The 19,453-nt window shown below is 56.2% G+C and overlaps 1 protein-coding gene across 5 annotated transcripts in view; it reads right to left on the bottom strand.

Annotated features, from left to right (window-relative positions):
- Window positions 1-1,605: 1,605 nt before the first annotated feature.
- The window catches only part of RALGDS (ral guanine nucleotide dissociation stimulator), a 68,255-nt gene continuing 50,407 nt past the window's right edge, over window positions 1,606-19,453 (bottom strand). For 3 of the 5 annotated variants that reach the window (XM_068413927.1, XM_068413926.1, XM_068413923.1), the window contains exons 2-18: window positions 10,138-10,248; window positions 9,390-9,583; window positions 9,040-9,114; window positions 8,674-8,867; window positions 8,143-8,264; window positions 7,775-7,990; window positions 7,551-7,654; window positions 7,123-7,207; window positions 6,360-6,437; window positions 6,175-6,261; window positions 5,815-5,847; window positions 5,452-5,573; window positions 5,166-5,261; window positions 4,799-5,000; window positions 4,196-4,555; window positions 3,936-4,050; window positions 1,606-3,731 (exon numbers count right to left, since the gene is read on the bottom strand). In XM_068413927.1, coding sequence (XP_068270028.1) covers window positions 3,556-3,731; window positions 3,936-4,050; window positions 4,196-4,555; window positions 4,799-5,000; window positions 5,166-5,261; window positions 5,452-5,573; window positions 5,815-5,847; window positions 6,175-6,261; window positions 6,360-6,437; window positions 7,123-7,207; window positions 7,551-7,654; window positions 7,775-7,990; window positions 8,143-8,264; window positions 8,674-8,867; window positions 9,040-9,114; window positions 9,390-9,583; window positions 10,138-10,248 — 2,370 coding nt within the window. In that variant the 3' untranslated portion in view covers window positions 1,606-3,555. The remainder of the gene's footprint in view (window positions 3,732-3,935; window positions 4,051-4,195; window positions 4,556-4,798; window positions 5,001-5,165; window positions 5,262-5,451; window positions 5,574-5,814; window positions 5,848-6,174; window positions 6,262-6,359; window positions 6,438-7,122; window positions 7,208-7,550; window positions 7,655-7,774; window positions 7,991-8,142; window positions 8,265-8,673; window positions 8,868-9,039; window positions 9,115-9,389; window positions 9,584-10,137; window positions 10,249-19,453) is intronic. The other 2 variants (XM_068413925.1, XM_068413928.1) reach the window with 2 other exon arrangements.

The following is a 19,453-nucleotide window of genomic DNA, read 5'->3' as shown; positions in this document are numbered from 1 at the left end:
TGACTTCCACAGTAGTTAGCAAGGACAGAAGGAAGCAGGCACTGGGGCAGAGCTTCAGGTGCACAGAGCTTGGCCAGTCTGGCCATTAGTCTGCCATTGCTGGCTGGATTGTTACCATCCAGTCACAGAAATTAAGGATCTGCTGGCATTTTCTGAGTCTTGTGCATTCCCCAGTGTGTTCTGAGTGCCAGGTTTCTCATTAATAGCCGATAATATGCTCTAATGCATGGTTTAATGTGATTTCAGCCTTCTGCACTTGTGTGAGGCTTCTCAAGGCTTCAGCATTTATGTTCTCTGGAGTTTTGTTAGACTGAGATATTTCCTTAGGTTTGGCCTCCAGCCCACAAAAGCAACATCTGCAGGGCTCTCACACAGTGACACATAGCTGTGCTCCTGGGAGATCTCCCAGCGAGCCATGGTGTGTGCACACCTGAGGAGCCAGCCCTCAAATGCAGCTCCTGTGCATATATACACCTACATACACACGTATGTGTCCAGGAGCCCTCCTGCTGCCTCGGGGGAGCAGGGGTTGTAACAGTCAGTACAAAGGCATTTCTGATGGCTTTAAGACTTTATAATGGGGGCCGTGCATTGATCGATCGGTGGCTGGGGGCACACCTCTAGCCAGGGTAAGGTCTAGATCCTGGCACCGTGGGAATCCAGAGGCATGAGGGGCTGTGCTACAGACTTACCCTTCTCAATGCAATGCAACAGGACACTAAAGAAAAAGGAGAGATGCAGAGGACATACCACTGCTGGGTAAGAACACGTGCTCAGGTACTAGCAGGCACCAAGAATAAACACATAGAAATGCTAGGAAAAACACCTGAAGTCAAGCTCTCTCAGCAGGAGGCCCAAGGCCAAAGCAGCCAGAAACCACTTGTGCCAGAGTTCATTTATTTCCCAGCCATTTTCAAAATTCCTCTTATCTGGGAAGACTGCAGAGATCTGGATGTTTAATTCTGCCTGAGCAGGTAACAGCATTACCAGCCCTGTCTGTACAACACGATCCCTTCATTTCCAAAAGCTCAGGCTTTAAATTAATCTACGTAGCCAAAGGCACAGAGAAATTCTGGATAGTACAGCTGTGTCTTTAATACCCACGCTCAAAATCATGACACCATCCAAGCGATCTCCACTAATGTCTGTGCAATTAGAAAATAAACATGCTGGCCCTGCTAGGGAGTGAGCCCTTGAGCGCCAAAGGAACGATGCCTCAAACCAAGGCAGACCACTGTCCCCACACTGTAAGGACCAACCATTGCACCTGCTCTTCAAGCCATTGCTTATATCAAAAAGAGTAAAACCAGTAAATTGGACATCCCATTAATGCAACCGGAAAATAAAACAGTCCCAACAACTCGCAGGTTCAAATGAATAGGGTTCATTTGAAAATTGGGTACTGGTCCCTCAAACAAAAAGCCTGTATCTTACTTCAAACACAACACAAAGCTCAACTGAGCAGTTACCATAAGGTACGAATGACAGACGCAAGTGCCGCCTCCTCCACAGTCAGGTCCACTCCTCTTTCTCCAGGAACGTGCCGGCATCTTGGGGAAGGAGGACAGGACAAGCCCTGCCATGGGGCAGAAACATTTGAGCATCAGTATTTTATTGCAAAGACTAATTACATTGCTGTGTACAAGTCACACCAGGCAGTGTGCTCCTTCATTGAAGTCGTACAAAATACATATGGTACAGCCAGTCCCTCCGGTGACGCTGGGCTGCTGGGGGACAGCGGCGGGAGGGGGACAGGGGGGGCCAGCATGGCCCCAGGGTGGGCAGGAGTTGGCAGGCGCAGAGCAGAGGGAAGACCCTGGGGTGCTGGTGCCGGGCTCTGGGCAGGGTGGGAGGCAGGAGGCTGCCCCTGCGTCAGGGAGCTGGGGGCTCCCATCATGTGCAGTGATGGGCGATGCCACCCGAGGGGACACGGGGCTGGCAGAGCTCCGTGCCGGCCACACTCACACCCAAACAGCCTCTTCCCCACCTGGTGCCAGGGGCCCACAGCCCAGCTCCTGCCACCAGCCCTGGCCCCCCGAGCGTGGCCGTGCAGCGTTGGCTGCATCCCCAGGCCCCGCTCCTGGAGCTGGGGAAGGTGCTGCGCCCGCCCGGCAGCACGGACAGATGGGAAACAGAAAAGACCTGCTGGCAGGAAGCGCTTAAAAAAATAAAAAATAAAAAAAAGAGATGGAGCCAAGAGCAAAAAAAAGGTCCCCCTTTGGTTAGTGTTTCCTACAATGATTAAAACAAGCATCTATGCCCCTGCTCGAGCAACAAGTGGTAGAGAAAGGAGGGGGTGGCTCGGAGTCTGCGCCACACAAGCACAGCAGAGCGACGCTGCTGCTGCCACTGTGCCTCCCAGCAGCCTTAAATACCAGGGTGGGGAGAGGAGAGGGACTGGGCTGCAGGGCAGGGGGAGGCTGGATTAGTAAAATGTACAAGTTCATCTCTTCTATTTACAACCAATAAATATTGCAAAAAAAAAAAAAAAATCAGTAAACTTTTTTGTTTTATACAAAAAAAGTCTCATTGCTGCTTCTCCCATGGTCAGTGTTTGAAAAAGTCTGGTTAAAGCCCAAGGTGAGTGGCACTTTCTGTGGGTCAGGCGGTGGCAGCCGGGGCACCCCGAGCTCTCCGGCTCCTTGCCCGCCCGTGCAGACCAAAGGTCTCTATTTACACAAGTTCAGACAGAAATTCGCTCTCCTCCTCCTCCTCGTTAGGCTGGCAGCGCTGGGGGCACGGCGCAAAGCTTCCCCCACCGGTAGAAGAGACACTGGCGTTTGATCTTTGGTGCAGGTTTGAACGTGGGCTGTCGAAGTCTGGCCAGAGGACATGCTGGATCGGGAAGAGGAGCGAGACCACATGGGCTTCCAGTTGTCCAGAGCACGAGGCGCCCACTCCATCATGGCATGGACACAGCCCTCCTCCACGGGGCTCCGATGTGGGGCTGCATCCTTTCCAGCTCCCCTCCCAGCCTGGGGTGTCCATGGCTTCTCCCAAGGGAAGGAAGGACAGGCAGAGATGCGCAACGGTGGCAATGCCAGTTATTCCGGGGAGGAAGGACATGGAGGTAAAGCAACGCCAGGAAGGAGAGCACCCCACCCTGGGGGAGGCTTTGCAGCCCCGGGGCGATGGCTTGTGCTCTGCTCCTTGCAAACGGCCCCTCTGCGAGTCACCGCTCCCCGGCTCGCTCGGACACAAGGCACCTACGGCAGAGGCGGGCTCCAGCTCTGGGCTGGCTGGCAGCTGGACTAGTGTTGCACCGTGGAAGGTTAAAAAAAAAAAGAAAAACAGAGATATCCCCCCCTGCTGCCTTCCTGTGTAGAAAAAAAAAGACCTGATTGAAACAGGAGCTTGTGCAGAGAGAGGCGGAGGCCGACACCCGTTGCCACAGAGCCCCAGCTCTCGGTGCGGGAGGGAGATGCCCGGCCGTCCCCCGCGGGCGAGGGTCGCTCCTCTCACCCAGCCGGGCGGCACAAGGACCGGCCGCAGCCAAGCCCCCGGAGCAGCCTGCCCCCAAGGCCCCGTCGGTGATGGGTGGCAGCGGGGCTGAGGCTAGAAGATGCCTTTGGCGATCTTCAGGCCTTTCTGCTTCATCCTGGGCAGGGTGGAGCTGGAGCCGTGCTTGATCTTCACCCCCTTGGAGAAGCCCCGCTTCTTCAGCACGAAGTCGTAGTTGGCAGCAGAGTTCATGGCGTAGAAGACGTTGGCGTTGTCGGGGATCTTCAGCTCTGGAAGTGACCAAGGATGGGGGTCAGTCGGGCACCCTTTCCCGGAAAGGGGCCCAGAGTGGGGCTGAGAGTTGTCCCCACGTGCTGGGACCCCTCTGCTGTCACCTCCCAGCTCAGCTCTGACCCAGTGCTGTGCAGGCTGCAGGGCTGTGTAGCTGGCCAGGGACGCAGCCCCCAGGAAAGTCCCCACACCCCAGCACACACCTCTCTCCTCTGAGATGATCTGAACAAGCTCGTAGTCTTCAGGCCGGTCCCCGTCCAAGTTGTGTTTGGCCATGGCCTTACGAATAACGACTGGGGTCTTATCCTGACTCGTCACCTGTGAGCGCAGAGCGTTATTAACCCAGGGGGTACAGAACCCTGCAAAGCCTCCCACCACCATCTCCTCCCAAAATGGGCCATGCCCCCATCCGAGCGGGGCGAGCCACCCCTCCTCGGCGTCACCGCGGGTGCCCCGCACTAACCAGGATGCTCTTGTACATGTTGCCATTGTCCACGGCCAGGCTGACGCGGATGATGCAGCAGTCGTCGACCTGCTGGTTATAGAGGGGCAGCGAGAGGGAGGAGTAGCTGGAGATGCCGGAGACCGAACGCTTGTGGGTGCGGGAGGCCGTCACCGGCGTGGAGGAGACGGAAGAGGATGAGGCACTGCTGGAGCCCGAGCCGATGCCTGATGTGTCCAGGGAGGAGAGGGAGGTGGATTCCCAGAACTGGAGGGCAGGGAGGAGAGGGGATGCGGAGGACACAGTGGGTTTAGCTTCTCCATCGGCCACAGACGGGGCGTACCAGCGCTGGGGGAGGGAGGCCAGAGGGATCTCACTGACCTGTGACAATGGGGGACCGACACGACTACAGCTGCCGCAGGCACGAGAGCCCTGCCACGCTGCCGGAGCGGCAAAGGGCAGGGTTCTCCCTGGCCCCGGCGGGTCAGGAACAGCCCCCAGGACACCCCCACACTCCCCCAGGACCCCCCCTCCACTCCCCCCAGCCCCAGCGCTGGGGCAGAGCTGGGGCAGTCCCCACATGATGGCTGCACCTGCCTCCTGACCCCGCGACCTGCCCCGTACCTTCTTCTCCTGGCAGTCGGGGGACTCGGGGATGAAGCTGATGTTGATCTCCTCCACGTCAGAGCTGCTGGAGCCGGCGGAGGTGACGCTCACGGAGTCGGTGGTGTCCCCGCTGCACAGGTACTGCCCACACTTGAGCTGGTCGAAGGATTTTGAGTGGGAGCTGCCGCTGGCGCAGGGCTCGGTGCTCGGCGGCTGCCGGCTGCCAGGAGAGACGTGGGGCAGGTGAGAATGGAGCAGGGCGAGGGTGCGTTTGGCTGGCAGGACAGCGGCCACCCCAGCCCAGTGCCCTGCAATCCTCAGCCGGAGTCGCCCTGCACTGGCCCCTGCCTCCACCCCGCAGCCCCCCGGGGATGAGCAGACTCACTCGCTCCATCGCTTGATGATGCCCGTGTTTTTCTTCGCCTTCAACGTGTTGCTGGCTGACTCGGACAGCGGCTCGATCTCGCACGACAGCGCGTAGCTGGGAGAGGAGAGACGAGGGTTTGAGCTCTGTGTGCTGCCGTGGCTGCGGCGAGCACCGTGCTGGCAGGGCGAGGGAGGCAGAGCAGGGAGTGGGGCTTGAGGCAGCTGCTGCTCAGCAGCTGGAGATGAGCGGTGGGACCTCTGGGCGCTCCGGCAGCAGCACGGCCCCAGACCCTGCTCGTGCTCACCTCTCTGCCTCGCTGAGCCGCTCCAGGCTGTGGAACCACTCCACGAACTGGTCCTCCTGCGTGAAGCTGTAGTTGTTGCAGGCCGACTGAAGCAGCTTGATCTGGGCAATGACTTCAAACTCCTGGAGCAAACAGAGGCCGTGAGACCAGATCTGTTTGCCAGCCCCAGCCTCCTCCACGAACAGCCCAGCCCCGCACACTGAGACAGATACAAAGGACCAGAATCTCCCTCCCCAAAAATGAAGAATATGACAACAAAAAAGGAGAGGGATCAACCCCAAAGTGACTGGCACAGCCCGTGCTTGCACCAAGTCAGCGTCCTCCCTCCACCCCGCTGTGCTCCTGCCAGGGCAAAGCTCTCACCTTCCTTCTCTTCTCAAAGTTGATCAGCCCACCCTGGAAAAAAAAGGAGCCAAATGTCAGTGTGGAACAGGCAGAAAAAAATTGCTCCCATCCCTCCCTGACCCGTGGCTTGCTGCCACTGCAGCGCAGGTGTCCCTGCCGAGGGGCAGCGCGGGAGCAGCCCACGTCCATGGGATATAGGATGCACAGGGTGCAGTGTCTGATACAGGATGCACAGGGTGCAGGGAGGGACACGGGACACACAGGGTGCAGTGAGGGATACAGGACGCGTGGGGGACCAGCTCTCCATTTATCAGCTCAGGCTCTGGGGTCTGCGCAGAGAGAAAAAAAAAAAAAGAGGATAGAAATGGAGGTTCATACGTCCAGGAAATCCTTCATGGCGGTGTCGAGCATCACCAGGTCCGTGAGGAAGGTGCCAAGGTAGGGAATGGTGCCCTGCATCACGCCCTGTGGGGACAGCAAGGGACAGCGGGGTCAGCAGAAAGCTGGGACCAGCCCGGGCAGCTGCTGGGGAGGGGGCATGGGGGCAGCCATGCCAGACTCACCATCTCTCGCTGCTGCTGCTGCCGCTTCTGAGCCCTCTTCGGGTTGATCTCCAAGGTGGCGAATTTGGACGTGCCCTCCTGGGTGGTGGGGAGAGGTGGGGATCAGCGTGGGTGGGAAACTGCACTAACAGCTGAGCTACAATTCACCCCTGCTTTTACTGGTACAACTTTCCCTGGAGAGGGAAAGAGGGATGAGGGGAAGAGGAGGAAATCTCAGCTGAGCTTTGTCATGGCTCACAGGGAGGAGAGGCTCAGTGAACAGGAACTGCTGCTCCCGCTGTGTAAATAGCTCCTCAATGGGATGTTTTGTTCCCTTTTGCATTTCGTGTCCTCTCAGCCCCCAAACTGGAGCTAAGCTGGGAAGCTGTGGAGAGGCTCCCCGGGGAAGAAGGACATTTTTGCTGCAGCCTTTCACAAACCCTAAAACCCCACCTGAAATCAAGAGGACTTTGCACCAGGCTGTTAAAACATGGCTGCCTCTGGGGAAAAGCCATCACCTGGTGCCCTGGATCCTGCCCTGCTGCTTATCTCTGCTCACTGAATGGCCCGGCAAGGTTCAGGCAATGACTTTTGGGTGGAGAAGCAGAAAGCCCAGCCTGGTCTGAAACCCCTGCCTGCTCCTCAGACCCTCCTGCCTGCACCTGCAACCCCAGCAGCGCTGCCAGGGCTTTAGCCTGGAGGCTGAACACCCTGGGAACTTCCGCCAGCATCAGCCCGAGCTCCCTGCCAGAGACAAGGGGACATGAGTGCCGCTTCCCCGTACCTTGATGAGCAGCTCCCGGCTCAGCGAGTGGTTGTTCTCGTCAGAGAAGATCTCGGAGAGCTCGTGGAAAGTGCGGAAGCTCTCCCTGCTCAAGGAGAAACACGGGGGGAAGTCAGCAATGGTGCCACCCTGGGGTCTCCCCCTTGGGCTCTCTTATCTCACCCGAAGGACCCCTGCAATGCTCACAGCTCAAGCAGGGCCTTGCTGTTTGGGGGCTATTTCAGGGTGTTTTGCATGGAAAGGAGGAGGAGGTGATGGTGCTTTTATTTCCTCACCCTCCTTAGGTCCCAGACACCTTATGCTGGTCCCTGGGGTTTGGGCACACTCCAAGAGGCAATGCTGGAGCAGAGATGATCCCATCTACACATTCAAGGGCCACAGCCGCAGCACAACCTCCCCCCTGAAACCTCCCCGCAGGCGCTGCTTACCGCAGGACCTCGTCCCACGTCTTCTTCAGCCGGTGAACGGCGTTGCACTGCAGAGCCGAGAGGATGGCTCGGAGGGAGGAGAAGTTCTTCAGGATGCGGCACTCCTGGGGGCAGACAAGGAGATGAGAGGACTCAGTGTTAAAGAAAGCCCAGGGATTCACACACTGCAAAACCTCAGCCCTTGGGCAGAGGTGGGAGGTGAGGGGGATGGCAAGCTGTCCTACCCGAGCCACTTCGATCCACCGCTCCACCACTTTAGCCCTCTGCTGTGGCTTCAGGGACCGGTCTCCGAGACACGTGACGATGACACAGTTGGCCACGCTATTGAACTGCGAGACCGTGGCACGGATGGTGGGCGCCAGGTGCTCTTTGCCCTTCTTGTCTCGCTGGGACCAGATGCAGCCCAGGCAGTGGTAAGGCACCACCTTCTTAAACAGCTCCTGGAAGATAAAGGGATGGAGATGAGTCTCTTTGGGGTCCCTGGGAACAGACCTGGAGGAAAAGGTGGAAGGGAAGAGACAGGCCTGTGCCCAGAGCAGCAGGTTGCAGACAGGCAGAGCACCATCGACCCGGCTGTTGAATGAATACTCACAGCATCCATCAGCGTGAACTGCTCTGCCACCATCTCTGGGGAGAAGGAGAGGAAATCTGGCTTCCCGTCCCCGACCCCGTTCTCCTCCACCAGCTGGAAGGTGCAGCCGCCGTGGTCCACAGCTGCGGGAGACGGCGCGAAGCTGAGCACAGCAGCGGTGCCGCGAGCCGGGGCCCACACTGACCCGCACCAGCCCCCTGTGGACACCCACATCCCACCTCCCCGGCTCTTAATTCCCATCTGACTTCACGCCTCGCGAAACGAGGCTCAGATAAAAGGACAGTCATTTTAAACCTGGACACAAGTGTCCGCAGAGGATTAAAGGCAGATTAGCTAATCCACTTAGAAATCCCACTTCTGGTGCAGTTGGGTTAGCTTCCTGGTGTGCCTCCATGTAAATGCAGGCAGGGTTTGTGGAGGTTCAACCACATGGCAAGACCCAAGGTTTTGGAGACCCTTGATGCCAACCAGTAGCACCCTCTTCCCTCCGCAGCCCCAAACGACCCCCCGCAAGCAGGGGAAGGACCCCACCTTCCACTTCGGGCTCGCTCTGCTCTTGCTGCTGGAACTGGGCCAGCAGGATGCGGGCTCGGCGCTCCAGGTCCGAGCCAGGGATGTTGTGGCGCACGTAGGAGATGAGCTGCTTGAGGCAGGTGAAGTCCGGGGGCTTGCGGAAGTCCTCTGAGTACTGGTCCAGCCAGGCGCCCAGGATGGAGGAGATGGTGCTGCGGGGAGGGGGGAAACACAGGCAAGCCTGCGTGAGAATCGGATGCCAGGAGAAACGCGTGTGCACCCCCACGAGCCCCAGGCACCAGGAGCACCCCTGGGACAACGCATGCCTTTGTACGAGAACCAAAGAGCCATCACCAGAGCCACCCGTGCCTCGTTCAGACTTACTTCTTCAGCTCCGTCCTCTCGTCCACAGCGTGCCTGGCGTGGTCGCCGTTCGCCTGCGCGTGGAGTTTGCCGTACCTGGTGGGGCACAGCGAGGAGGCAGTGAGCATCCTGGGCTCAGCTGTGTCTCAGTGCTGCCTCTTCTCGCAGCAGCGTACCAGCTGGTAGGGCTCCAGCTCACTGGGAAGTTGTGTCCCCCCTGCCCTGCCCCAAAATCTTTACGCTGATGGGGTTGGGTGAAGCCCATCAGCCCTCCAAAGGCATGGCAGCAGAAGATGCTGGGGCTCTCCTAGCCAAGGGGGCTCAGACACTGGCCACCCCCAGCTGTGTTTTGGGGCTCAGGGCAGCCTCACCTGTTAAGCAGCAGGTCCAGCACTTGTTTGGTGGTGGCAAATGCCCGGTAAGTACACAGGAAGATGGTGACGTAGGTGGAGTCATTGCCCTTGAAGGCTGAGACCAGGTACTCCACCAGCTTCTCCAAGGTCCCAGCTTTTATCGTCCGCACCTTACACGTCTCGTAGAGGTTTAAGGCTGACTCGTTCTCAAACTGCTGGGACAAGAGCAGAAGTCAGTGGGCTGGATGAAGACAGATATGTTCAAGTGCAACGTGGTCCCACCAGCTTCACAAGCTGCTTTTGGGTCTAGGCTGGGACCACGGACCCCCCGCAGTGCCCGAGGCTCTCATGACAGGCCTGGGGAAAGGGCAGCTGGGTCTCCTCTGACACCAAATACCAGCAACTCAGCTGAGAAGACTTGAGCTTTTGGGAAATGGCAGGAAAGGCCTCAAGGTTGCCAAAATCTAGATGCAAATCAGGGTTGCCCTATTTTGCAAAACGGGGCTTCAGATTGTTTCCCCCGTGGCCCTTGCTGCGGGGCAGAGGCCAGCAGATGCTCCCGTGCCCCAGCTCCCAAATAAATACACGATTCCCAGATAAGGCTTGGAAGTAGCCCCGTGGACAGGAGCATATGGGGGAGCAAGAACAGGGCAGGACATGGGCTGGCATCGACCCTGCCAAGCCCTGACATCAGGTCACTATGTCTCTGGCAGGGAAGCATCTGAAAACCCCCCGTGGCAGGAGGCTGGTGGAGCCCCCAGCTTACCCCCAGCCATCGCTGCCCTTTGTTGGCCGTGTGATGGAGCTGCACTTTCCGGAGCGATATGCTGTAGATCACACCATCCTCCAGCTCTTCTCCGATCTCCTGTGTGGAGCTCTGCACGGGAAGACAAGATACACCGTGAGATAAGGAGGGCGAAGCGTGGCAGAGATGCTCTTGTGGGCTCGTACGAGGCATCTCAGCAAGCCAAAGGCAACAGCCGGCAGGCAGCGAGAGCCTCCCTTGCCTGCTCAGAAATGCAAACCAGGCGACACCAGCCTCCCTGGCCAGCTTATCCCTGGGGCCACCCGAGCCTGCACACAGGCAGAGCCAAGACTTGGGGAAGTTGCTCTCGCTCTGCTCCGTGTCCCCTGCCTCTGCACCTCAGCCCTTCTGCAAACCACAGCTGCACCAGGGTGGGCTCGGGCACAGCTGGGACAGGTCCCTGCACCCCTGGGGACAGGCACCTCCGAGCCACAGCCCGACCCAGCTACGAGGCTCACACTGCTCTGGAGAGATGGAGACCATCCAAAATGTGGTGAGGAAAGAGGGGATGCTTCTTGGGGTGGGTCCCCAGGCACACGCCTGCCCCAGCTCCCCCAGCCCCATGTGCCAGCACGGGGCTCGGCGGCAGCTCCAGCCCCACGTGGATAATTCGGTTCCTTCTCCTCCTCCGCTCTCACCGCGCTCTGCTGAGTCAGCGCCTCTCTTAAGAGGATTTATTCAGATCCCTTTAAACACCGCGGGGATCTCCCCTGCCCTCCATCCCCCATGCCAAATGGCAGCACACGGTGTAACACACAAAACCCACTGCTCAGCAGATGGGGAGAATGCCCGAAAGCAGTAAGCCGGTTAGCAGGGGGAGGTGACCAGGCACGGGGGCTCGGGGACAAGTGCCCCTTGTGTAACACGCTGCTAGCCAGGGGCCAGAGCCAGCCCACGGCTTTCCCTGCAATCTGCCTCTCGGGAGCACAAAAACCCCTGAGCAATGGCAACCATGCAGGACTCACCGGGGAGGAGAAAAATCCTCCTCCCAACCCACTCCCCACGGACACGGGAAGGTTTGTACCCAGGGCCCCGGCTTCAGACAATGCTGCACATCCTGGGAGATGCTGAGCAGAACGCGCCGAACACGACCCTGAGCTGACGTATCGAACGTGCACCTAACGCGCTCTTTATCCCCCATCCTTCATCACCACCATCGCAGCAGCGGTCACTGCGCTGTCACCGTACCCTGCTCAAGTAATAACCCTTGTTATTAGCGAGGAACCAAGGCAGGGAACCACAGCCAGCTCAAAGAGTAAGGGGAGAACTTTAAAAAGCCTCTGGTTCATGGTTGTAATGAATGAGGACGGAGAATCCCCCCAGGCAGGGTTACTGCACTTCTTCCTCGCTTTCTGCTGAACCTGCTCTTCTCACTTCATGCCAGACTATGGAAAGGTTTCGTTTGCTGAAGCTCGAGGGGTTGTGAGGCTCCTGACTTCGGCTGTGCCGTGAACATCAGGAGTCTTACCCGGGATTCACTGCCTTCCAGAGCAACCCTGGCAGCACCCGCACAAAGCAGCGGACAGACAGACGTCATTCCAGACACCTGAGTCAGTCCCTCTCTTGTTCTATGGTCTGGGATAAATTATGGCATAAATTCATGTTTAAGTACAAACAGGTCTGAATTTCAAGGACGGAAAAGGCACTCACCCACCAACACGGCGTGCCCTGTGCCTTCCTACACAGCGTGACATGAAAACGCCTCTCCCTCCTGCCGCAATAAACCTCCCGGGCTGAGGATGCTGGCTGCTGGGGGTAGCACAGATCTGAGCCAAGGTTCCCCCCAGCCTCGCTGCCCCAGGCAGGCTGGCGGCCCTGAGCCCTCGTGGTCGGCACACACAGCCCGAACACCAACAGAGGCACGAACAAGCCCCTGAGCCCACCCTGCCTCCCCGCTCCTCTGCAGCCCCACGTCACGTCCGCGCTGGGAGCCCCACCAGCGTGGCCACCCATGACCACGGTGCAGGGAAGATGAAGCCATTTAAACACATCAGCGAGGGGAAGGTGAGCTTGGTACGCAGCTAAAGGCAACAGCAGCCGAGAGAGCTGGGCTTCTCCCCCATCACCTCTCCCTCTCTCCACCAAAAGCTCACAGGAACGAGGTGCTCCTACACCAGGTGAGTCCCCCCGACCCCAAGGGGCAGTGACAGAGAAGGGGGAATCACTACCAAGGGTGCTTCACATCAGCTCTCCTGGGCTATCTCCCAGTCTTTATCACCCAACCTGCAGACCAGCCCTACCCCGTGTATCTCCCAGCTGTGCTGCCTTTGGGCTGGAGGAAAGCTCCGAGTCCAGCAGGACCAGACGCCCGGACAGTCTAACCCAGAAATGAAATGTGGCTGGGCAGTTATAAACCCCAGACACAAATATCAACAAAAATCAGATGCTTGTTGAGATGCAATTAAATTAATAAAGAAATCAAATCATACGGGAGGACAAAATGTCCCAGCATCAATCCATGAATCATTGGCAGCTGCTGTGCAACTACAGTGGAAAATATTGCCATAACGGTGCAGGAGAGTTCACCCTATTTCGTGACACGTGCAGAGGACGCACCCAATTTTGATGTGCGTAGAAGCAAATTTCACTTCCTTCCCAAATTCAAGACTGTTCGATTCATTCATTTTTTGTCTTGCTGACTTGTGCGATATCCCCCAAAGTTCCCGCTTTGCAAACCACACACGAAGTACGCAGCTTCCCAGCACTCTTCAGCCAGGCTCACACCAAGAGCCAAGGGAACTGCTACACTGGTACTTTTTAAAATTTGGCTATTTATATTCTGCGTGAGCTTCCTGTTTCCTACCGCTGCTTCTCCAAGATGCTGATTGTGCATTCCGCACATGTTGGTTAAAAACCAACGAAGCAAAAAAGCAGCAGTAGGACGGAGCCGGTGAAGTCCCACTCCAACACCTGCACCAAACGCACGATGAGGAGACACGGGGTGGGAGCAGGGCTGGGAGAGACACAAAACCTTGACCTGTGGCTTACGTACATGCCGGCCACCGAGAACGCTGCAATCCCAAGTCTGTCGCTCACACCAGGATTTCCAGCAAGTCAACCAAAGATGAACATCTTCAAAATGGTCTCTAGAGAACGCTGACAGACAAGTGCTGGTAAATATTACTGCAACAGCTACCGCTCCCCCTTGCCTGCCCTACATATCTGCTGGAGTTTTCTGCCCCTCGTAGCAGAAGGGAACATGGGTCAGGCCTCGGGCAGCACATCCACAGCCCAGTGCCCACGTGAAACCCTCCTTTATCAGTGGTTCAACCTGACTAACCAAGCACCGCACCACGGCAGAGATACAGATGAACAGTCCCTTCCGCTCGCTGCATCGTGTTGGCAGAAGAGATGCATCCAACAGGCCCAGACAATGCTTTAAAGAGCTGCAACAAGTTTCAGCAAAGCTTTGGTGTGAAAGCACCAACTTTGAGCACGTTGATGGTTACAGCATTTGAACCTTCCACCAGCCTCATACAGAAGGGACTCAGCACCCCAGAAAGTGAGACCCAACGCATTTCCAGATGGGCACCAAAAAAGGGGAAGACACAGAAAACGAACACTCGACCATGATTCCTCCAGCTCAGTGTGCAACCCTGTTCCTCTCCATCCAGCAGGAAAACGGCCTCTCGATGGAGTGGCACAAGGAAAAACCACATGTTTAACTTAGGGGTATCAGATGCCCAATTCTGCAGAGTCGGGGGCTTTTGCAAAAGCAGCCGTGAGTGAACTCTGCAGGAGTTCATCCCCTGAAACATGAAACTGGAGGTCTGCACCAGATGGCTTGCCTGGTTTTAGAGGCCGCCTCTTCCAACTGCAGATAGCCCCGGGCTGCGTGAGCAAGAGCTCCCTACTGACACTTCAAAGCGTTGGTGACTACACCAGGGAGGAATTCCTGCTCCGTGCAATAAACTCCTCTACTCTCTGGTGAATGTTCTAGTACACGGCGTGGTGTCAAACCCCACGTCTTCACACGGAGGTTCAATAATGAGCTCTAAGATGTAGCCAAGGTTTGCGAGCCTGGAGGAAGGGCTGCGGCGTGAGGGACCCTCACAGGAGCCAGGCAGAGAGCAGCAGGGAATCTGCCTTCAGCTCTTCTCGCCGGCTGAAGGGAGGGGAAAACGCCAAAGAAAAACGAACAGCAAAGCAAAACACTGGCTAGGGATCTGCGCTGTAGAAAGTGTTCGAGATCGGTCACAAAAGTGGTTTTAGTAAGACAGGAGCAAAGTACAGGATTAAGTGTGAGCATGACTGCATTCCTGCACGTTACACACAGACAATTATCCAACAATTACCAGGTCTTAAGAGCTCTAGTCCCACGTGCCCTGGGTTAGCGCGCTGGCCTCCAAAGACACAAAATAATGAACTGTTATTGGAAAAAGGTATTAATTTCAGCACACGTGGAAGAGGCAAAACTGCTTAAAGTGCTTTTACTGATGCTCCCTGGACAACAGCTGGTTTAAAGATCAAGATGTTTGTGTGACTCTGCTCCCTTCCAGCTGGGCTACACAAAGTGCCTGTTGTACAGACAGGTATAACACAGCACCGAGAGTATCTCTGCACCGTGATTTCAAAGGGCCACTGCTACCAGCCACAAGAGAGAAGCAGACGCTAACCCTGCCCATGGGAAGCCAGGAACCTGCGTCTGCTGGGAATTAACAGTCTCACTGGTTAACGACAAGAAAAGGCAGAGCTGAGCCTCAGAGACAGCACCGGGAGTTTCTCATTGAAGCTCCACGTTTGCACAACTTCGAACAGGCTTGATGAAAGCTGGTAAAGCCAGAAAGCGAAAGTGGGGGTTTGGTCTTCACAATCCCCAGTCCCTTTGCAGAATAACCCCTTCCCACCAGCAACGGGAAATGGGCCTTGCCAGAAACGAAAGCAACCAGCTCCACCAAGGACCACGTCCTCCATGGTTGACACAAGCCCCGAGTTAACTTTCGTTTCACTCGGGAGCAAATCCCGAACCCATGCAATGAACAGCAGCGACTTTGGGGCCTCTTATGTAAACTGACGTGTACGACGTTATGTAAAAGGAAATAGGAAAAAAAGCCACCCCCCATCTAGTGAAAGGAAAAAAACTGCAGTTCCGTGAACCAAAGACGAAGACCGCAAAAGCAGAAGTATCTTCTGTCCTACACATCCAAAATAAGCACACGCAGCACAACACCCTTCCTCCCGGGGACTTCCAGGCAAGAAGCCCGGCGGTGGCTGCTCCCCCGCTCGGGATCGTCCCGCTGCTCCTCACACTGGCAGTTTCCTTCCCTCGGCCGCACTCAGGAAGGCTGCAGAGGCTGCCCAAAGCTGGCGAGGAAGCTGCTGAATATCCCCCGTGTTCGGGAAGAGAAAAGGTGCCCTGTGCGGGTGCCTGCCTGCCCCAGTGATCCACAGCATGTGCTCTGCATTAGCAGCCCCACCAAGGGCATGAGCTCTCTTGCTCCCAAACACCATCCCAGCGATGACCATGGTGGCACCATTTTTCTCTCCAGCCAACACTGGCCTCGGGCAAGTTGATCTCCCGCTGTCTCCTTTCTCCCCGAGCCGTGTTACCGTTGCCGCTGATGGAGCTCAAGTCCCTGAACGCAGCTCGGCCGCACCCGGCCCCAGCCGCTGTTCCCCACAGAGATGTGAGGCAGATGGACATGATTCCTTTGGGTTTTCAGCACTCTCTGCCTTCCTTCCTGCCTGCTCAGAGCCACCTCGAACCAGGACCGATTCCAACAGCCCATTAAAACATAACGACAAAGAGGGAAACAGGAAAAGAACACAAAAAGGGCCAGAAGCTAAAATAAACCCACTATGAAAAGAGGGTGTTTTTGCCAGGACACTAAGATAGTGGCGACAGCTGAGAGCCTGTTCTCGCCCCATCAGCTGCGGGGCTCTGCAGCCAGGCCTTCCTGACACCCTTAGCTCCGCTCTCGCTCTGCTTCAGGTGCTTCAGCATGGCAAGATGCACCCAGCACCCACGGGGAACAGCCCCGGGGCCGTGCATCACCCAGCACCACGCACTCCCAGGGAACAGGACGGGGCAGAGGGAAGGGGCACATCACCCCATATCTGCCTCTTGTGGGGGTTTTATACCTCCTCCCTCGGGGCCTGGGGCTGCCCGAGGCTGACGGTAGGTCTGATCCTGTGTCCGTAACCCAGAGGGGTTAGAGACAATATTCAAAGGCAGCCTTCTCCACCCTCGCAGCTTAGGGAGAAGAGAAGCAGCGGCTGGCAGATCGGTTACAAAGGCATCTTGTGACTCGCATGCAGTGAGTCAGTGGCTGGAGTGAGGATTAGGAGCTCAGCGCTCGGGTCCGAAAACGAGACAGAGCAGATACACAGGATTCCTCCCCCATTTGCTTTTGTTTTGCTTTTAAAGAAAACTAAGAGCCTTCCCACATGTACAGACTTTTTAGCTCTTTTTATGGTCTGGAAACCAAGAGTCAAAGATCTGCAAAGACGCTCTGTGTTCACTCCATCCCCCCCAGCTTCTAAGAGGCAGGATCAGGCCCCCTGATGCAGGGGGTGATGCAGGTGTGGGGGGATCAGCCTTGATACGGGGACTCCCCAGGGAAAAACAAACTCCATCTGCAACTGGCAGTGCCAGAGATGTCAGAGATTCCTTTTTAACTCCAAACTCTGGGTTTCCTACACCCAGGAATACAGAAGACCACCAGCACCTCTACCAAGAGACTTGCATCCTATGTGAAAGCACCACCAAAGCAGAACTGCCCTTGTGTTTCCTACCAGGACACGTGCTGGGATGGGCTCCCTTCGCAGGCTGACGAAGGTTAGAAGAAAACTGAGTGCAGCAGGTTTTGCTTCCTCTCTAAGTTCATGGAAAAAAGATCCCGCCGACACAGCAGTTCCAGCTCTTGCTCCACAGTCCTTAGCTTTGCGTTCGTGACCGCTTCGGCGTGCGCTTTAGCGGCATCCATGCTCAGCACCAACGCCTACACAGAGTCGGGCTTGCGTACGAGGGACACAGCTGGCCTTGGCTTACAGAGCAATTGCTCCGCTATACAAACTTGCCTACAGCCTGGAGGGTGATTACTGGAAGTGAAACCAGAATGACACGACTGGTGAAAACTGGTGTATAAAAAATTAATACATATCGCTCTATAAGGGTAAGTAAAGACTGAGTGTCTCCTAGTAAGTCATTTCAGCTCAGAACAAAAGTCTGTATTTCACCAAGATGGAACAGAAAAATCTGCAAGAAGCGTAACAGAAACAAGTTCAAAAATTGGTTATTTTCTGGTGTGTGTACAGTAGCACCTGTAACTCACATGCAACACTACAGCTCTATGCTGCCTTGTCCAAACGCAAAGAAAAACAGGGTGTGTGTCCCAAAGAGGTTACAGTCCAAGCCTACCTGCTCCAGCGTTACTCTCTTGATTCCACTGCTGAAACAGGGCCCTTTGGCACCAGGTGTGTTATTTCTGTGACAGCAAGAACTGCCATAGGTGTTTGGAAAGGGATGGCGATTAGGCTCACCTTGGGAGCTGATGTACCTTGACACCAACTAGTACGCTCAACTCCTGAAATGTCAGTTATGCCTTAACACACGTTAACCAGAACACAAAACTTGTTCATTGTTGCAACTCCAGTGCAATGCTCATCCCTTGCATGTATCAGCATCTGCAAGCTAGTGAGTTCATCCATCCCAAAAGTCTTTATATCCTCAGAGACACAAAGCCTTGAATAAATATTCTCCTGCTCTCAGCTCGTAGCCCATGTGACAGTCCAGACAGCCAAAAAATTAATTTTAAGAACTATCAGCTGCTCTAAAACCAGTTTCTCTAGTCAAACCTCCCCCTCGCCCCCGGCACCTACCCAACCCACAGGAACGAAGCACACACCTGGGCACACACCAAGCACGTGGGATATGCAGAAAGGGCAATGCCACGATGACAGCTCCAGCAATTGCCAAGCGTAAAACATCAGCCCAGACCCAGGAGGTGGCTTTCAGCCCCTCATGTCATGCTGAACCACCCCACCGGCCCCGTGCCAATATTCCCAGGGAGTTTTGCCACACACCATTCCCGAGCAGCCTGGATAAGCTGTAAATAACTGCCTGTGCAGTAACCCACCTGCTGCAGCTTGCAGAGGGGGAAAAAGCAAGCAGAGAGTCCTAGTTTCTGTAATTGTGAAGGTGCACGGATTGGGGTGGACAAATAGGAGGCTGTCCAAAAGCCACAACCCTGTCTGGCTGCAGCCTGGCTTACGGTAACTGCTCTGTCGCCCTTCGTTTCCATTTGAACAAGGTTAATTTCAATTTAGCTCAGACACATCCTTAGTTTAGACAAGCTGAACCAAAATAAGCCCTCGTGAAATAAATGTGTCCACCCATGTGTTTACGCTGCCTTACGTCAACTTACATTCCCTCCATTAAAGCTGATGCGATTGAAGCCGTGGGCAAAGCTGACAAGCCCAGACCTCCTGGGCCCCCCCTCCCCAAAATCCCATCGCCCCAGCGTACGCAGAGGGGGATGCCCGGGGGGCTCCGGATGCCCCTGGCCCACCCTGACCCCGGAGCAGGGCAAGCTCGGGCGCTCTCCCAGCCCGGTTCAATGCCACCACTGTGCTCCAGGGCCGGAGAGGGGCTCGCGGTGCCGGTGGCACCGGAACGGCCACGGCTCGCTCTTTGTGTGCGTGTCTGCACCAGGGTGACCCAGTAAACAGCTGAAGCAGAGAAAATGCAGGAACAATCCAGTGCAGGCAGGCAGCGAGGGGCTGTCGGTGAAAGGACGGAAGGAATAAATGCGAGCCTTTGTTCTCCGGCCATGCCCCTCGCACCCGACTCCCACCCCGGCCGGGATGACGTAGGACACCTCCATTTGCTGCTCCCCGGGCCGCCCCGATCTTATCCCAGCCTCCTCCTGACACCCGCAGCCCCAGCGCGTCCCACCAAATCCCAGCTCATCCCCTTCGCTCTGGGGAAGGGCTGGGAGAGGTTGCCCTCTTGGATGGTCCCCCCTTACACGTTCCCCTCCCCAGGGCGCCTGTGGGAAGCTGGAAGGGGGAAGAGCAAGCGGCTTTTGCTTTGTAATCAAGGAAATCTCACCTTCAGAGCATTACTTAAATAGGTGTCAACGAGGCAGTAGGTGCTCTGTGAGCAGGTACAGAGGCAGGAGCCAACAAGCTGACACCTGGGGGGCCTGCAATCAGGGTGCTCAGTCAGCTAAGTCTGATTTCTGCAGCTGAAGCAACTTAAGTTTAATTGGCACCTTTGGGGAGAAAACAATGAAAACAAACAAAGCAAAAAAATCCAGCTCTGCTGTCAAGTGCC

Source organism: Nyctibius grandis, chromosome 16, assembly GCF_013368605.1.
Source record: "Nyctibius grandis isolate bNycGra1 chromosome 16, bNycGra1.pri, whole genome shotgun sequence".
NCBI classification, from domain to species: domain Eukaryota; kingdom Metazoa; phylum Chordata; class Aves; order Nyctibiiformes; family Nyctibiidae; genus Nyctibius; species Nyctibius grandis.
The sequence above is the reverse complement of the archived record's forward strand: the minus strand, read 5'-3'. Positions and strand labels throughout refer to the sequence as shown.